General features: G+C 48.5%; 1 protein-coding gene across 4 annotated transcripts in view; it reads left to right on the top strand.

Annotated features, from left to right (window-relative positions):
- Fyn (FYN proto-oncogene, Src family tyrosine kinase) overlaps positions 1–19,093 on the top strand; it is a 191,923-nt gene that overhangs the window by 135,459 nt on the left and 37,371 nt on the right. For all 4 annotated transcript variants that reach the window (XM_005073256.4, XM_040728310.1, XM_021229069.2 and 1 more), the window contains 3 exons: positions 6,284–6,541; positions 10,286–10,382; positions 16,997–17,095. In XM_005073256.4, the coding sequence (XP_005073313.1) occupies positions 6,295–6,541; positions 10,286–10,382; positions 16,997–17,095 (443 nt within the window). In that variant the 5' untranslated portion in view covers positions 6,284–6,294. The remainder of the gene's footprint in view (positions 1–6,283; positions 6,542–10,285; positions 10,383–16,996; positions 17,096–19,093) is intronic.

Genomic DNA, 19,093 nt, shown 5'->3' with positions numbered 1-19,093 from the left:
AGGAAACCGATGCTGCCTCCCTCGTGTTATGTATAAATACCCTTGCCACAACTAGGAAAGATGGGGAAATTGAGGGCTACTTTAGCGTCGTTGCCTCAAACAGTCATTAAGACGCCAAACCATAGCAAGGAAGAGGTGACTCACACTACACACTGTGGTCCCGGCACCTTCACAGAATCCACTGTTCGCAGTGCGGAGTGTGGATGGGAGACAGAGCACCATACCTAAAACAGGGACTCTGCTCTCTGCACCGCTGGAGGTGGTGTCAGTGAGGATCGTTCCTAAAACAGGGACTCTGCTCTCTGCACCGCTGGAGGTGGTGTCAGTGAGGATCGTTCCTAAAACAGGGACTCTGCTCTCTGCACCGCTGGAGGTGGTGTCAGGGAGGATCGTTCCTGTGACTTCCCTCCATGCCTCTCACCACACCGTTGTGTGGACTTGCCAGGGCTCCACGGTACAGGACGCAATTTTGTTACGGAGGTTCTGAGTGCTAGACAGGGACTCCAGTTACCTGTTTCACACCGCTCGTCCCCACCCTGAGTTCAACTATGGACACATTCCTCAGGCTTTCTGTACCTCCCTTGTGAAGTGCAGGAAAATGACAATACTCATGTGTGGGGGGTTAGGAGAATCTGGTGGGAGCATTTCCCTTTGCACAGTGCAGGGCCCGGCATAAAGTGAACACTTACTTATGTAGGCTCTGGCTGCCAAGACTCGGAGCCCTCATCTCTACAGTGGCCCATCCCATAAATATGTACTCATCTCCTGTAAGCTTCAGACAGCATCCTTTCATCAGCTCACCATTCTGTGGGCCATAAGCCAGCACACAGCATGACTGGGGTCTCTGTTCAGCAGGGCTGAAGTCGGGGTGTCAGCGGAGCTATCATCCTGAGGCCTTGCTAGGGAGAAACATGTCCCGACTCACGCAGGCCCTTCATCAAGCTCAGCTGCTGCGGTTGAGGGACTGGCATCCCAGTGCCCTGCTTCCACCAGCTCTGAGCACCCCTCAGCCCTGGAGATCCCCACAAGTCTGGCCCCGTGTCCAGAACTGCAGTTGAGAAGATCCCCATGCCAAATGTCTCTCACACTTCAGCCCCACATGTCCAGGAGGAGCTTACTCGATGAGGTCAGCTCATCTGGGCTAATGTCTTCTTTAAAGTTGGCGCTGCCAAGTCACACAGCCTGTCCCAGCAGTGACTGCCTCATTTACACATCCCAGGGCTTGTTCAGGGAGTGTTTTAGGGGTGGGAATCCTGGGAGGTAGCTCAGAATTCTGCCTACCTCAGCACAACCTTTGCAAGGCACATACTCTCATTTCTTCCCTCCAGCTGGCAGCAAGTAGACTTTTTCCAAGTGGGCAGAACCCTCTGCTGTGCTGAGGCTGTGTGGACCCAGCACCAAGTCTACATGGTTCAGCCCCCAAGAGCTTAGAGTTGCACAATACGAACCCAGCTGGATCTTTTCTCTGCCTTGGGACCTCCGGGAGTGCTTATATAACCAAGAGGCACCAAGATGGCCCTGCTTCTTCTCCAGCCTCCCAGTTACTAGGACCTCTCTGGCTGGACTTCCTGCCTCACCCATACGCTGTCAGTCATACGTGTCCAATGAAGGAGGAATGCCCCACTGCACAGAATTGAAAGGCACTAGTGAACCAGGAAACTCAGATGGCAGGTTCTGTAACCCAACAGCCACTGCTCCCAGCATGCTGTTAAGCTATCTGAACCCTGCTCTAGCAGTTATGTGGGGAGAACTTGGTCAGCTGCTCTGCCTCCTCATGGGATGCGCTGTCTCTTGAGAATGAAGTAAAATACCTGAGGTCAATCCTGTAGGTGTTTGTAATTCTACAAGCATAAAAAGCCATCTGCCATGAACCTCCCATCCCAAGGTCACCTCACTGTTGCTGTGCTCCGCCTCCCCCTACCCACTTCGGCGTGCCGTTGCCCCTCATTAAGAGGGACGTTCAGGAAGCCGTCTACCTTTGCCCCTGGCACGTATGAGAAGCTGCAGTTGACCTCAGCCCTGCTCTGAATTCTCACTGGGTATGTATGGTTGGTCCAGTTCACATTCTTGTTCTTAGCCTCAGTCTTGGGTTCTCCCAGGAAAGGGGTTACCAGAGTTGGAGGGTGTCTCGAGGCTGAACCAGGAAGCACGTCATGTCAGAGTACCGGCTGACCAGACTTCACCTGCCCCTCCCCAAGGCCTGGTTGGGCTGCTCTCTCGGGGGGTTTGGGGCTGGAGGTTGGAGGGGTCTGGGGATGGGGAGCTAAGCCTAAGAGGCGTCACTTCCCCACACCCTTCTAAGTTGGCTCCAGGGTAACAACCTATTCCACTGGAATGACAGCTACTCACTGGCTTTCCCTTTGCCAGCATTGCCTGTGTTCTTTTGGTACCCAGCTCAGCATGAACCTGAAGTCTCCTTATATACCCTGAAACTTGATCGTGGGCATTGCTCTTACGTTGGCAGCTGAGGAAATAGAAGCTTCGAGTGTGTTCATGTATGTGTGTTCTGACTGGCATCCATAGGAGAGAGAGTGTACTCACCCATGCCCACCTTGGGTCAGATATAGTACATCGATAGTATTTGAGATCCCCCCCATACTGTAGGTCACTTTCAATCACAGAACTGTGTGAAGAAGTTGAGGCCACATCATGACATTACAATATAAACTGCTATGCTCATGGGAGCAGGGTGTGGCCATGCTTCACTTGTATCTGGCAACTCTTCCCTGGTTGTGTAATGCTGTTAGCACATTTGAAAAGATCGACAAAAATACATAAGTTTTAGTAAACTGGATCTTTCTGTTATATGTGTAATAGAAACAGGGCCCTTCCACTCTCAAACCATTTGGAAAGCAGGGGCTTCATAGCTGTAATCGAAACATCTTGACCATTCACACAGGATTGGGTTGGTTAAAATGCTCCTCTCCCAGCTCTTCCAGACACGACACGTGGACTGGAGCCCTGGCACATGATGTGGTGTCTTGCTTTTCAGAACTCCAGGGCCCAGTGTTTTCAGAGTGGCACTGACAGTGTTTTTCAGTAACTCACAAATCAAAAGCAAGTGGGAGAGTAAGTATACTCCATGCTGGTGCATATAAAAGCCACAAACACAAAACTGAATAGGGATATTCTTACGTGAGCCCAAATGCCCAGATACTTGCCTTATGGTAAGAAGCCTGGCGACACTGAATGCTGTCCATGTAGTGCCTTCTGACTCTTCATCAAGAAATGGTTGGACTGCCTGACCCAATTGGGGGCAAGAAGACCACAAACCCTCACACACATATCTTCCCTGTGAATGACTTTTAGTGGTTGGAGCCTGCATTGTTTCTGGTTTTTTCATGTTGCTATTTCTGTCTGTACTTTTGATTCTTTATATCTGTCAGTCACTAACAGAAAAGAGCAAGCAAGCAAGACCTGTGCGGAAGCATTAGTTAACTCAGAATGTCAAATGCATGCAACATACACATCCCACTGAAGATGGTTTTCTCTGGAATAATCTTGATGGTTTTCATTTATTCACTTGGTGTCTGTGGCTTGCTGCTGTGTGCTCAGCTCCGTTCCAGGCACTTGAGACACACACACCACTGAAGCAAAGGACCAGCAGCCAATCAATCCCTGACTTCAAGGGATTCAAGAAATTACGCCTTTCCCTCTACTATTTAATAAAACTAATAAAATTAGTCATGTATTGCACTGTGGAACTCTTTTTAGAGACTTTAGAAGGTTGTCCTTTGATTGTTTGGCGGAATATGATGTCCTGTTTTCTTTCTGATGGGGGTTGCCTTGTTGCATTAGAAAGATGGTTTGGCATGAAAGTTCTTGTTGGTTTTAGATTTTCTCCGGGGTAACGCCAGTAACATTGGAGCAGGAAATTGCTTGTTGCAGAAGGCTGTTCTGTGCAGTGCAAGATGTTTGGCAGCAACCCTGGCATAACCCAATTAGATGCACAAGTACCTTTTTCCCTGAGTTCTGGCAACTGAAAGCATCTCCAGACATTGCCTGCCACGTCCCTTGGTGAACAGGGTAGCAGACGTGACTGTGACCCTGTGAGTCTTGACTCACATCCGCTGCTTAGGCAAGTTAGGGAGACACCAAGAAAAGAAGCACTTGGAGCAGGTATTTTCTGCCTGGCCCTTGCCAAAGCTCAGAGCAATTTCCTACCACGGAAGAGTTAATACAAAGTGAACAAGATATTGATCGGTCAGATGGGGCAACATCAGCAGCAGTGATGAAATGCCTTCAGTAATCATGCCTTGGAGATAGTGCATATTTCCTGCTGGAAACTTGTTAAAATCACTCACTGACCATAAGTTAGAGAGCATCTTGGACACAGTATGCTGTAAATTAATCTCGAATGATTTATGAGGAAATGGGTTCCAGATTTGGTGATCTCAGCTCAAGTAGTAGGCGGCTGCCTGATAGACATTCCCATTCTCAAGAACTTGTATCAGCTCACCAAGTATTGCTCAAGTGTAGAATGGAGGAGCTTTCAGAGTGTCTGACACACTTCCGTGCCCTGGCCTAGGGGAATGCAGTGCTTGGGAACTGCCATTGGCCATCTCTTCACCCCTCTGACAGCTCCTACATTGGTATGAAATGCCCCCCCCCCCCCCCGTGGTCTCAGATCTCTTCCTGTCCTGGGCCAGCCCTGCCCTCTCCAGTGCGAATGTTATTAGATGTAATGTTACATGTTTTTTGACTCTTTGGTCCCAAAAGCTTCTTTTCAGAATTTTGGCAGAGACACCTGACCAAAGTGATGGCATTTGTTGCCATCCCTTATATTCTGAGGTATCTTCACTTCTCACATACGTGCCAGGAGGTTAGAAAATGCAGGACAGGGGCTGGGTGTGATGGCACATATCTTTAATCACAGTACTCAGGAGGCAGAGGCAGGCAGATTTCTGTGAGTTCCAGCCTGGTCTACATAGTGAGTTCCAAGACAGCCAGATCAAGGGAGGGAGGGAGGGGAAAAAGCAGGACATATGATAGAAGTCACTGGAAGAAAGGTTGGATTTAGTACAGAGATAGAGAAATATAACAAGGTACAGAATTTACAATCATTCAATTGTTGGTTACTCAGCAACTACTATGGTCTGGGCATTGGCAATATATCCATGAGGAAATGGACTTTAGTCCACCAGGCAGTGGGACAAGTGGACAGGTCCCAAGCTAAAGGATAGCATAGAAGCCAGTGGCCACTTAAGAAAGGTACTGCAGGGGGCTGGAGAGATGGCTCAGTGGTTAAGAGCACTGGCTGCTCTTCCAGAGGTCCTGAGTTCATTTCCAAACAACCATATGGTGACTCATCTGTAGTGGTATCTGATGCCCTTTTCTGCCATGCAGGCATATGTGCTGTAGAGCACTCATATACATAAATAAATAAATCTTTAAAATCAGAAAAAGGTACTGCAGCTTGTGGAAACGGAGTTCTGAGACGGCTTCTCAAAAGAAGCACTGTCCTAACTGGACATGATGGGTTCACTGCCTGTCCAGGAGGAAGGGCAGACGTGTTCAAGGCCACATCCCCAAGCAGGAAGGTAAGAGCTGACGCAGGAGGAATAAGGTAGAAATGGAGGAGCCTTGGGGAGGCCTCTCAGGATTCAGATAGCATCTGGGTCTTTGCAGGTTTACCCAGAGGAGGCTGGAGTGACAGTGGCTTACTTCTTTTTCATCCTCCACTACCTCTAGAACTAGTGATGCTCTTCTCAAGTGATTTTAAGAATGTCAAACACAGTAGAAATTTGAAATGCTAATTAGCAGCTTTAAATGCTTGTTTCTGGAGGCTGTCATGACAGCCTCTTTGGTTCTGCCCAGTTTTATTTTCCATTCAATAACTACCTCACAGTTTCAGTACTGGTCATCCTTTGAGACTAAAGAATAAGTACCCACAAGTGGGGGACGTCGGGTAAGTAGTCTCAGGCTGTGTCCTGGCTTTTCCAGCTCACCTGGCATCCCCCTTAGGTTTCCTTTGCTGTGTTGAAAGGCTTGGCACTAGTATTGGGCAATGCGTGTGATTGCTCACACATTACTTTTTAAGTAACTAGAAAAAAGCGTGAGGCTGGTGGGCTGTCTTTGGGCAGGTATGTGGTGATGTGGGCTTTCTAGGGGGCAGCGGTTTCACTTGAGGGAGGCTGTACCTGGTAAGCATTGTTCCCGGATCATGCCGTCATGCAGAGTGCGTGAGGGACAGAGTGTCCAGTCAGATAACTGAGGTGCCTCCCAGCGCTAGCCCCTTGCCACTACTTTTGTCAGCCTGATAAGTCTCACCTCTTCCCGCCAGGAATTTGGATAATGGGCTGTGTGCAATGTAAGGATAAAGAAGCAGCGAAACTGACGGAGGAGAGGGACGGCAGCCTGAACCAGAGCTCCGGGTACCGCTATGGCACAGACCCCACCCCTCAGCACTACCCCAGCTTCGGCGTGACCTCCATCCCAAACTACAACAACTTCCACGCGGCTGGGGGCCAGGGACTCACCGTCTTCGGGGGTGTGAACTCTTCCTCTCACACTGGCACGCTGCGGACGAGGGGAGGGACAGGTAAGCCACGCCTCTGGCAGTCAGGAGAGCCTAGGAACAGCTGGCTGAGGGTACATCACTTTTGAAGCTACTGTTGTTGTGTGTGGATGGGGTGGGTGGAGGTTTGCCACAACAAGTGTGTGGAGGTCAGAGGTCAACTTTCAGGGGTTGGCTCTCTCCTCTCACCACAGAGTCCAGGGATGAAACTTGGGTGGTCAGGCCCAGCAACCGATTCCTTTGCCCACTGAGCCATCCCGCAGGCCCTTCGGCTATGCCGCAGTTAACGGAGACATTTCAGTCGCCTTTATCCATCACCTACCGCTCAAACCAAAGACCTGAGTGGAATACTCAACATCAAGATGTCTGGCTTTGGGGGTGCAAGAGGCCTCTTGTTACTGCTCTTGAGACAGCTGCGCGGGCCAGAGCACTGCAGTGTCCTCTGTGGCCCTGTAAGCCTAGTGTTCCCGCCCCGGCCACCCTGAATGCCTAGCAGAGCTACCTGAACCCTCCTGGGTTCTGTCCAGAGGCCTGAGGGTGGGCTCTGGGGTGTCCCTCTTCTTCCCTCCTTCAGCCTGCCAGCCACTTCCTGGCCTGCATGGTTATTTGCAGCATGCTTTGTTATGGTTTGTTTTTCCCCCATTTATCTCAAGTTCCTAGTGTTTCAACCTGACCAGCCCTCAAGTTTTCCATGCATCTCTATATTTTCCTCTATAATATTCTGTGTATGTGTGTTGTGTGGTTTTGTGTGATTTTTGAGGCTTTGTAGCTCGACAACCCCCCTGCCTTAGTGAGTGCTGGGATTACAGCCATGAAACATCACACCCAGCTATGTGTTTTAAAGATGAGTTTTTGTATGCCCAGACCATTTTCATATTCTCTCTTTACTCTTCCTCCCCCGTTTCCTTTTCTTTCATGCCCCAAGCTAGGTTTCACTGTCATATCTGCTGAGGTAGCTAATGCTTTATAACATATCTGGCATACATTCGCGCATGTTCTCTGTGCTTCTTGTAAGCTGTCTCATGCGTCTTTAGTCTGCCAAAGCCTCACCCAGTGCGTGAACCATGGTAACCAGATATTTGACATTATTTGTTCCAAAATTGTTTATTACAAAAGTTTAAAAGAATGTAGCATCTCTAAGCTCTTCTGGGGACAGATGCCTCGTGTCCTCTGCGACAAGTCATCGTGCCTTTTCCCACCAGAGCTGATACTGCTGAGGCGTTTAGGCTCTGTCTCCGTGTGCATCACACCACAGTGGGGGGAGAGGACACTGAAGCCTGTGACACTGTCTCTTCCCCCAGTGCTGTGTCACTCTCTGCCCCACAGAACAAACGTCTGTGCTCATACCTGTGCTACAGTGACTCCATGTTACCCCTAAATCCAGCTGCAGTGAGACCGTCACCAAACCTCCTGTTCCCTCCAGGGGCCTGAAAAGGAAGCAGACAGTCAGCCTAGGGTCCTTTGTTCTTAGAAGATACAGTACGTACACACACACACACATACACACACACACACACACACACACTCACACTCGCACGGACGCACGCACCTCCACTGTGAGAGGTGTTGAGTGTTTTGTAGCCCTAACTCTTAATGCAGCAAACATGAGCATCACTCCTGACCATTCATTTATAAAGGCTGGATGTGAAGGCTGTACATGGTCTCATTCATTAAGGTCACCAGCCTGGGCTCCTTGTCAACCCGTGGGTATATATCACAGTCAGGATCATCTTAGTGGAAGAGGCCATGGGACTCCTTAATAGAATCTGAAGGTTCACATGCAGTGCCCTGGAGCTGGAGAGGCGGCTTAGGGGTTAAGAACCTGCACTGCTCTGACAGAGGGCCCAGGTTCTGTTCCTAGCACCTCCGTCTGTCAGCTCACAACCTCTTGAAACTCCAGTTCAGAGGGATCCAGGGTCCTCTTCTGGCCCCCACAGGCTCGGACACACATGTACACATCTGTATACACGAGCAAAAGCACATACATTAAAAAATGCATTTTAAAAAAGCAGTGCCCTAGGATGTGGGCAGATGTCCCTTCCTGGGGCTGTGTTGTGTGTCCTGGATTTCTGACAGCGTTGCCTTCAGTCCTCTAAGGCCACCGCGAGCAATGTCTCATTTCTCTCCACACTCCTTCACATCTGCCTCCATCCTCAGTGATGGAGTAAGAGGCAGGTGAATCTGTGAGTTCAAGGCCAGCCTGGTCTACAGAGCAAGTTCCAGGACAGCCAGGGTGTTACACATAAGACATGGCTTGGTTGTGTTTTTATGTTATAAAAGGAGAGGCATCTGTTACTGAGCAGGCATGATGGGATAGGTATCCACATTTTGTTTTTAAGCCAGAGAAACCTTAGAAAAGGAAGACAGTCCCAAATAAGCCCTGCTCTGTGGTCAGGACATCTACCTGAAACAGGTGAAACCTGGGACAGATGTAAAGATAAGTTCTCCTCCAGTCCTGTGCTCTCGTCAGTGCTGTGGACACATCTCCCTGGAAACAGCAACCTCCACAGCAGTGTGTCACTTGGCAGAGAGGAAGCTATGTGCTCTTTAACCATCATGGCAGGCACTTTGAAATGTGTGTGGGGGGGGGTGAGAAACCAGATTACAGAGACATTAAAAGCTCCCTCAGATATCACTTCCTGTGTAACAACCGCTAAACTTAATAGCTCAAACACGGCACATGTGTGATCTTGTGTTTATTACCTGTGTTTCTGCGGGTCTGAATCTGGGAGTGATGCCTGGTCCTCCACCTAGGATAGGCTGTCGTCAGGGTGTGTTGGCTACACAGTTTGAGAATGAACTGCTCCTAGACCCTGTCTCAGGTAGATGTGCTGACCACAGAGAAGGGCCTGGGCAGGGTCCAGTTCCTGGCTGGGGCTAGCCAGCTTGTTGTCACCAGTGCCTTGCCCATGGCACTCTTCTTAATCAAAGCCTGCCAGGTGGTGTGGCAGTAGAGAAGTCTGCCTCCTGTCCCCTCAGAGACTGTCTTAATTTGAGTCAAGCCATTGTGTTCATAAGGGAGGTAGGCTGCACAGGGGCGTGAGAGCCGAGGCAGGAGTCACCAGACTGCCCTAGAATTCTGCTGCCCGGTGGAGCAAGCCCTGGACTGACGGGGACACCGGGCTTTTGTTTGTTTGTTTGTTTTGCTGTTGACAGTAAACATCTAGAATGAGAGAAGGGTCCCTGAGGGTCAGCAGGTGAGACCACATAGGAAGGGTCTGAGCAAGAATGAGGCGACTGTGAGAACAGGTAAATTCAAGGCCGTGGGAGAGCAGAGCAGGCAGGAGGCGCAGCAGGTAGTGCCGCAAAGCTGGCAGCCATTACCACAGCTGCGGGAGCCATGTGGGGTGAACAGTACAGAGATGTCTCTACGTCTCCCCTGGCCACACAGGAATCTCCTGTGCTTTCACTGGTATGTGTGCTGGAGCGGAGTGGTCCGTTTTACCCAGGCCTGAACACAAGCTTCCAGGGACACGGGTAGGGGACAGTGAGTGGCAGTAAGTGCTGCGAATCCATGCCAGTCAGAACCCACCTCTTGCCCGGTACTCACCCAGAGTTGCACGGAGAGTCGTCCCTCAACTCTTAAGTTTTTGTCACAGTGCCCCTCTACAAAGACCGTGGTATGAATCCATGGTGTTCCATATTAATTGCAAGCCTCATGTTTATTAATGCCGAATAAACATAGAGTTTTAAGGATGAGACTTTAGCAGAGGTGTAATTTCTTAGTATTAATAGCCTGTGTGATAATATCCTTCCTTGTTTTGGCAGGAGTGACACTATTTGTGGCCCTTTATGACTATGAAGCACGGACGGAAGATGACCTGAGTTTTCACAAAGGAGAAAAATTTCAAATATTGAACAGTTCGTAAGTTGGGGGGAGCGAATCGCACCTGCCTTTTGGTTTGGAAAAGGGTTCTTGTGGCAAACACATCAGTTATCTGAGGATAAGGAAAGGACGTTTAACTGAATCCACTAACTCATAGCAATACAACCTGGACAAACTGGTTAAGGCGGGGGTGGGGGGTGGGGGCGGCAGTTACATGGCACTGCGTGCTAAAGGACTTTTTAACGCAGGGTTTGTTTTAGAATCTGTTTTCTGACTGTGTGTGTGTGAGTGTGTGTGTGTGTGTGTGTGTGTGTGTGTGTGTGTGTGTGCATCGAGGTCAGAGGAAGCCAGCAGGTGGCCTCTGTCACTTTGAGGCAGGTCTGTCCTTGAACCTGAATCTCCTGGTTTTCAGCTTGATGGGCAGCCAACAAGCCCCAGCAATTCTCCTGTCTTTACCCCTCCCCCCACAGCACCAGAGTATAGGCTTGTGACAGGGATGCTGGGATGCCAGCACTCCTAGCCACTGAGCATCTCTCCAGCCCCAGGGTTTGTGTGTTTGCATTTTAGTAAAAGCCTTAAGCATGCACGTGCGCGCGCTCATGTGCGAGCACACACACACACACACACACACACACACACACACACACACACGGCTTGGCTGCCTGTATCACATGCTCTCTGCCTTGAGATTATCTCCATGTTTCAGCTGTGGACGCTGGCAGAGGCCTCATACTGCAGGCCAGCAATGGGATCCACTACTCTTCACAACCGTGAAGCCTGTGGAGGTGGTTCCCTGAGTGACAGTGTGGCAGTGTCTACGCTCTGTGAGAAGAAAGCAGAAGCATTGTCACTCCCATGAGAATGGCTACCAAGTGTGTTTCGCCTGTGACTGCTAGGAACAGCTGTAAACAGAGAGGGAGTGGCAGACTTAGGGGTAAAGCAGCACCCCTTCAAGCCCCGCAGGGGAAGAACTGTGGATCACCTCTCTCTAGCTTCTAAAACATTACCGCTCTTAGATCTAGGCAGTGTGCATGGATGAGGGAACTGCAGGAAAATCCAGGCTCCCAAGAACATGGTAGTGTCGCACCCCAGCACCCAGAGTGTGTGGCCTGTGCACCCCAGTCACTGGGAAAGATGGCCTCCGGGGCTGGCATCAGGGGTTTGCACATGGTAGCACTCTGATTGTATCTCCCCCAGCTGCATTCCGTGGCAGTTGGAGGGTCAGAAGCTTGCCTCTTCAGCTCCCTCTAAATAGTGAAGATAGGGAGGGAAGTAAGAGTAACATACCCCAGGAAAGAGGAGTGGGGTGGTAACAGGGCACTTCCTGTAACCTGAAGACTCGCCTTCCTGGGGGGGCCTGGCTCTCAGCCCTGTACACTGAGAACGTGCTTTCAATGGTAAACCCCTATACCTCCAGAGACATTAAATAACTCCTCAGCGTCAGCAGACCCTGTCTACATAACACCAGGGACTTTTAAAATTAGACACAGTCATCACCAACAGAGGTGTGGGTGTATTTTAATTTTTAATTTACTGCAACACATGCAGAAATGTGCATATAACCATGCCTGGTGATGCTTGTGTACCAATGTAATTACTAGCTTATTGCCTTGCAAACTCACGCTTAGAAATGTAAAAATTGATACATTTATGTTACCTATATCTTACCATAAATTTTCAAAAACATAAAGTTTCCTGTATTCTCACAAACTAAGCATGCCTGTGTAACCAGCACCCAAGTTGAGAGCAGCCCCTCCCCCACTAGAGGCCCCCTGCAGACAGGGAAGTTCTCGAGTAGTAAGCAGCTGCCGTTATGGAAAGCTCCTTATGTACTGACCATGTGCTGTCGTTTATGCTTCGCAACTGTGTGATGCATGTTCCACAGTCGTGTGGCATCTGAGAGCTGCAGGGCCCAGTTAGGGAACTGCCCGAGTGCACAGCCCTGGCAGGTGGCAAAGCCCGGAGTGAGATGAAGGTGTCAGGTGTGACCTTGGGAAAGCCCAGATGCTGCCATCCAAGGCAGTTGAAGCTCTAAGTGACAGTGAAAGATTTAGAAAGTTGGCTGGACAGCTGGAGACGGGGAATTTGGCTTTGGTCTCTTCTCATTTGTGATTGCTTTATTGTTCCTTTGATTCTCAGATGAATGTGTCTTGTCAGTCTGATGACTGGGTTTGTGTAAACTCCCCAGTCCATAAAGTACTCTTTAAATGGCACGGCCGACGAGAAATTTGAAACTCTGTAGACAGAAGCAAACACAGTTCTGGGCGCCTGTGCCCACTCCTGATGTTACAGGGCATGGCCACGTTAGTCATGGCAGAGTCAAATCACTTCAAGTATTTTTAGGGAAATGTTTAAGGGACAGATGCAGTTTATCCCACTCTGTGTTTTTATGTGAGTGCATAGCTTTTAATGTTTACAGAGCCCTGTGGCCCTCTGACCCTGTTGTCACAGAAGAGAACATCTCAGAGGGCTTTTCCATTGACAGTGGCTTCTGTATCCTACATGCCATTTAAGTGCCCCTTTTCAAGGTTATGGAAAAGAAAAGTAAGGTTTGTACCACAAAGCGCTCTCCGGAGTCAAGGGTAATAGCAGGGAAGAGAAACCACTGAAGGGGAAACAAAGCACCGGCAGAGCAGATGGCACGGAGCCCCGCCCTCCCCCCCCCAGCCGCCGCCAGCCCTGGCCCCCAGCACTTGACAGGAGAGGGATGGGCCCTGTTCTCCTGGGGGCAGCTGCCAGCCCTCCCCTTGTGTGTCCCTCTCCTGGCCCACCCCCACCGTAGAGTGTACGGGGCAGTGCCGAGAAGGGCCCCACCCCGCCCTGTGCAGACGGGTCTGAGGGGTGGTTCTCATGTAACGTCTCAGGACTTGAGCAGGCCTGAGCTCCCTCTGCGCTGTATTCAGTTCGCCATTTTATTCCCTATTTTCACACTTGGTATTAGTGATTTAACCATCTTGAAACAGCAAGTCCTTAAAATGAAGTCATTATTTTACACAGATGGACTCGAAGTCATTGTCCGGTCTGTCACCATCAGAAACAAATCTTCTTTTGATTGCACAGATGTGATAAAAGTTGTTACAGAGAAGCTTTCTCAGAGTGAGAAGAACAGTTGCCAAATGCGGGAAGAACCCAGCACTCCGTGGCTGGACGGGGCAAGGCTGGCAGCCTTGGCAAAGCCATTTCCTGCCTCCATCTGGACCCGCAGCACCTGAAGCCACGGCCCTGTGAGGGACGTTCAGAGTTAGAGACAGGAGGGGACACACACAGGCTATTATAAAAAACTTAGACGCCATTCTCAGCCAGTGTCAGGGGTTACATCGTGGGTTGGATTCAAAGCAGTAAGACAGTATCTCACCAAGTAGGAATTAGTAAAAAAGCTGAACTGTAAGAACAGTTTAGAGAAGTGCATCAGGTAACGCCCAGGAACCTAGTCCAGTCGCCAGCAGGCAAGGCCCGGGAACCTAGTCTATGATTAACGACAACAGATCAAGTCAAGAGTGAAAGAGGCGAATTAGAGATCCCACTCCAAGTCACCCTGATGTGCAGAAGGTAATTGTGGTGAATTGGTGCTTCAAGTGGTTTATCTGTTTGCCTAATAACTTCTGGTAGATGTTACCACTCTTCAAGGCCCTGTGAGAGTAAAATGTGAGGGAAATGCCTCAACATGTGATATTTACCTCACAATGCAGAGAGTCTTTGTTGCTTGCGTGTCGCTTGTTGGATAGAGAAAAAAAAAATGGCTCTGGCCAGCCCCAAAACAGAAGTCCAGGTAGTAGTATCTTTCTTGAGAATAACTACAAACTCTTGTGGTATTGTTAGACTCCAGTGTGATAAACAAGGCACCTACACACAGACAAGTTAATACTGACTTAATTTGCAACTTGCTTCATTAGTACAGAACCACCAGAGCTGGGCTTGTCCCAATTTGCAGCAAGATGTATTGGCTTCCTGCCCTTTTAGACATTCTAACATCACCTGAAATTGATGCTAGCCTTTCTTTTCCGTAATTCACCTCAATTATAAGTAAGTTGACGAAGGTTTTCATGCGTTAGAAAGTAGGCCTGTGCTACAAGCACTTACTCTTCGCCCTTTTGGGGTATTTCCCAGGTTAGGGGACTGGTCAGAGTGAGGAGCCACTGGCTGATTTTTTTTTTAAATGATGGAATGTCTCCATCTAGTGGACGTTCGGAGCAGTAAAATTGTCACTATTAAAATGAAGGCAGTGTTTCCAAAGCTTTTTTCTTAAACGCACATAATGGTTAGTGTAACTTCCATATATACATTTAGACGCTAGACTTAGGCAAGAAATGGGAAAAATGTAAAGTTAAAATGTTACCTTTTTTTCTGGAACCAGGGCACACTATAATAGTGGCCAGCACCCAGTGTGAACACCCCCAGTCCCAATTCATGAGTTTTACTACAAGAAAGAGGGACACAAGCCCAGATTGTAGCTGAGACAGATGTCCATGTACTTGGAAAATGACATGACTCCTACAATCTTCTGGTATTTTTACCTATGTAAAGTCTCTGATACATATAAATATTTCAAACAAGAATGTGAATGTAATGTGGCTATAATTAAAGAGCTTTCTGGGTAGGGGAACTACAGTATCCCTCTGTGGTTGATCTTTTGTCTAACATGACTAAAAGAAAATACTAAGACCCTTAGGAACACATTTGTTCAAGACAGGGTCTTACTTTGTAGCACGGCTGGCCTGGAACTCACTGTGTAGACCAGGCTGGCTTTGAACTGAGATTGCCTCTGCTTTCCAGGTGCTGGGACTAAGTGTGTGCTCCATCACACCTAGGCAAGGATAAGTTTTTTAAACCCTTAGAACTAGAGAGACGGCTCAGGAGTTAAGAGCATGTGCTGTTCTTCCAGAAGACCCAAGTTTGGTACCCAGCACACACATTAGGTAGCTCACAGCCGTCTGTAGCTCCAGGGGTCGGAGGCCTCTGGCATCCAAGGGCACCTCCACATAACTGCATACTGATACATTCATGCCTACACATACTATTTTAAGAAGATAAATCTTTAGAAGAATAAGCAAGTGCCGGGTGGTGGTGGCCCACGCCTGTAATCCCAGCACTCGGGAGGCAGAGGCAGGCGGATCTCTGTGAGTTTGAGGCCAGGCTGGTCTGACAGCCTCCAAAACAATACAGAGAAACCCTGTCTCGTAAAAACCAAAAAGAAAAAAAAAGAAAGAAAGAAAGAAAAAGAAAAAAATAAACAAGCAAAAAACTTATTTCCTGTGAACTGGTCTGTCATCCTGTAGCCACGCCTACTTGGACTAGTGGCCATTTTATTCTGTGGCTTTCTAAAATTCCCCCTGACTCACTGCTCCTTGGTACCCCTGCTCAGAAATTTCATCTGTGGGGAACCTGAGAAGACTCCGGCTTAGCAGGAGGCTTGGTGGTCTCCGCCCAGTGTAGTCAGGTTAGAGAGAATGTTCCCCCAACCCTATGCCAGTCTGTTTTCTTGCTCAGCTGCGAGCATCAACATAGCCCAGCCAAAGGTGAGTTGTTTTTTTTAACTCTTACCTGCCAGGGCTAAAGACAAAGAGGTAATGGGTCTGCAGTGGTCTGAGACTGAGAGGCCCGGTGTGCAGGAGGGCAGCCCTGCCCTCGCACGGTACTCCTGTCCTCATTGGTGGAGAGTCACACTGAACTGACACGTCCCATCTTCCGCTCACCCGTTGCTAATGGGAGGGGCACACGCTCCAGCCATTCTCCTTGTGGCACAAAACCCTGCACAGATCTAAGCACGTAGACACCTGCTTTATGTGACTTTAAACTGAGTGTTGAAAGTGCCTTCCCGGCCTCATACTCTGTGAGCACGGCCGTGGCTCAGAGTTCAACGTCCTCTGGGTTTTCCTGTTCCTGCCATCCAGCTCCGCACCGGCCTACCCTTCCGTCAGAGTCGGCAGGCTAAAGCTAGGAAGATGGATGGAGTAACCCCCAATTGAAAGTGTCTGAGGAAAGCCTGTATTGTAATGTTCTTGATCATTCTACCTGCAGAAAGCACGTCTTCCCACTTTCTTAAGAGCGAGCAAGATGAATACACTATGCACGCATCCATCCCTCACTGCGCCTCCTAACAGGCTTCCCTCCCCTAAACAGTCTGCAGTTTTCCCACAGTAAGCTGGGGCTGCTGTATGTGATCCTCCCCTCCATACACACACACACACACACACACACACACACACACACACACACACACACACACACACACTCATACACCTCATCCAAGTTTGCTCCTACCCAGAAAAATGCTTTTTTTGCCAGTGCACCCTCCTGGAGCCCTACAAGTAAGTGTGTGTGTGTGTGTGTGTGTGTGTGTGTGTGTGTGTGTGTGTTTAGGGTCTGTCACCTTGAGGATGACCCTGAACTTGTGGCCCTCCTGCCTCTTCCTCCTGCTGGGTGTTAGAGCTCACCACCGGCTTCATTTCTCCAGGAGGAGGAGGCAGGCCTGGCTGCAGCTCGCGGTGCTTTGGCTTGTAAGCCATTGGGCCTCCTCCGGGCCTGTGTTAGTTTGCAGAAGAGGAGCAGGACTGCAGGAGTTGCATGGCGGAAGGACGAATTACTGCATCAGATCTGACTGCAGTGTGCTGAACGGATGATGCAGTCATGGCTCTCATCTTCTTTCTTTGCAGGGAAGGAGACTGGTGGGAAGCCCGCTCCTTGACAACGGGGGAAACTGGTTACATTCCGAGCAATTATGTGGCTCCGGTTGACTCTATCCAGGCAGAAGAGTATGTCTGTTGTTGTTTTCTCTAACTACCAGCTCTTAAAAGTTAATTGTCACAATAAAATGCCAGTGACATGGCACAGGAGAGAAGAAATTTACCTGTGATTATGGGTTGAGGGACTATAAGGCTGCTATGGTGCTCTCATTTCTCTGGGATACACTATTATTAACTCCATATTTTCCTCTAAGCCTGTCCATTTTCTTATTAAGAAGCTTTATATGAGTACCCTAAATGAAAACCCAATAACTTGCTCTAGATTAAAAACTAATGTGGTGAAACTCTAACCACAGCATATTATTGAGAGCCCACGGTGCACCTTTGGTCTGCTCCCAGGGCACTGAGGACGTAAATAATTACTAAAGATTAAGCTAACAATCTTCTCCCCAATAGCCAGAAATATTGAGAGTCCCGAAAAAGACATGGCTTTTGGCCCCAGGTAAAAAGTACTTCACATACAGCAAGTCCCACAACTTGCAAAATACCCAGCTCTGGGTTTCAAGTGATGTTTCCCTTTGAGGTCTCGGTTGTTTCCATGGCTGGTAGACACTGATTAGCAGTCACTTGGCCCCACTCTCCGACTGGAGGCTGTTTAGGAAAAGTGGGAAGCTTCTGGGCTCTCAGAGACTGTAGCAAGAAAGAGAAGAGGGTGTCCCAGGCTCAGGGACTTGGCCTCTGCCCCTTGACTTACTAGAAAGGGAGAGAAAGGGAGGTACACACCACCTGCAGCTCTCGTATTTAATTCACTCTGCATTTGTTGAGGCACAGCAAGGAGGATTAGATGGTCACCCTAGTCAAATCCCCGTTCGTTCGATCAGTCTCTCTCTAATTCCTTTGTATTTGGTATACCAAGGAGATCTGTTTCCGCTTGTCTGGTAATCAATGGTTTTGAGCTCTTTTTTCTCCCCCTCCTAGTTACTGTTTCATTACCAGGAAATGCATGTATTTGTGCTGAATTTTTATTTTAGGACACATCTGTAAATATCTCCAATGTCTTTTCAGAATTTAAAACTCACTACAGAGTAGCATTACTTTGATTCAACTGAGAAGGTATCAGCTACATATTAAAGTCATATTTATAATGATAAGGATTTCTAATATTTGGGGGATTTTAGAGATTAGGGTAGTTTTTTAATAAAGCATATGGTTTTTCTGTATACAGTTAATTAACATTATGCTAGTTAGGTATAATCCATCGTTCTCCAAGCTCCCTTTCTCCCTTGTTTGCATAGCATCTTAATTGAGTTACTGATATAATCCAAGAAAAACATTTCTCATAGATAATTGAAGTCCTATCCTTTACACCAACTATTGCTAGACTAGGATGGTGGAAAATCTTGGTCTGTCTCAAGTCACCGAAGAGCTAATGGGGTGGGACTTTTCTTCAGTGAAATTCTTTCACTCACAGAAGGACTGATGGTGAACTTGTCAGCTACGTACAAGCATGATGGATTGAAACTTCATTTTTTAAACAATACTTTCATAGTTAAACATCCTAAAATTTGCTCCTACACACAGATTCCAGGGGAATGCTCCAAAACTCTTCCTTGGGATCTTGGTGCACTTAACAACTCATATACCAACCAGTGTCAAAATGTAAACCAATTGCCAGCCATTGGCTGGGGCTCCACGTGCAGGTGAGGAGACAAAAGACACATAAAGACCCTAGGGCCACTTGAAAGGCACTTCCTACCACGCCAAAAAGAGCCATCAGTTTGTGGCAAGGGAATGTTAGAATGTCTACCCACCAACTCACTTTTTGGGACATGCTCATTAGCTGTCCGGATCTCAAATATGCGTAAGCTGTCCCTACAGCTGTGTCAGCGCTGCCCCGTTGCAGATCACCTGCTGGTAGAATGCGACAACCACAGTGGACATCCAAGGACAACAGTGCTCTCAGATCAAGGCTAGAGCAGGCTTCCTTTCTTCAGAATTCTCTTGGTAGTTCCCAGGAGTTGTAATTACGCTCAGAAAGCACAGGTCTTCTCACTGAGCTGTGGAAGT

Source organism: Mesocricetus auratus, unplaced genomic scaffold, assembly GCF_017639785.1.
Source record: "Mesocricetus auratus isolate SY011 unplaced genomic scaffold, BCM_Maur_2.0 Super-Scaffold_100018, whole genome shotgun sequence".
Taxonomy (NCBI): domain Eukaryota; kingdom Metazoa; phylum Chordata; class Mammalia; order Rodentia; family Cricetidae; genus Mesocricetus; species Mesocricetus auratus.
This window is presented reverse-complemented; position numbering and strand designations above follow the sequence as displayed.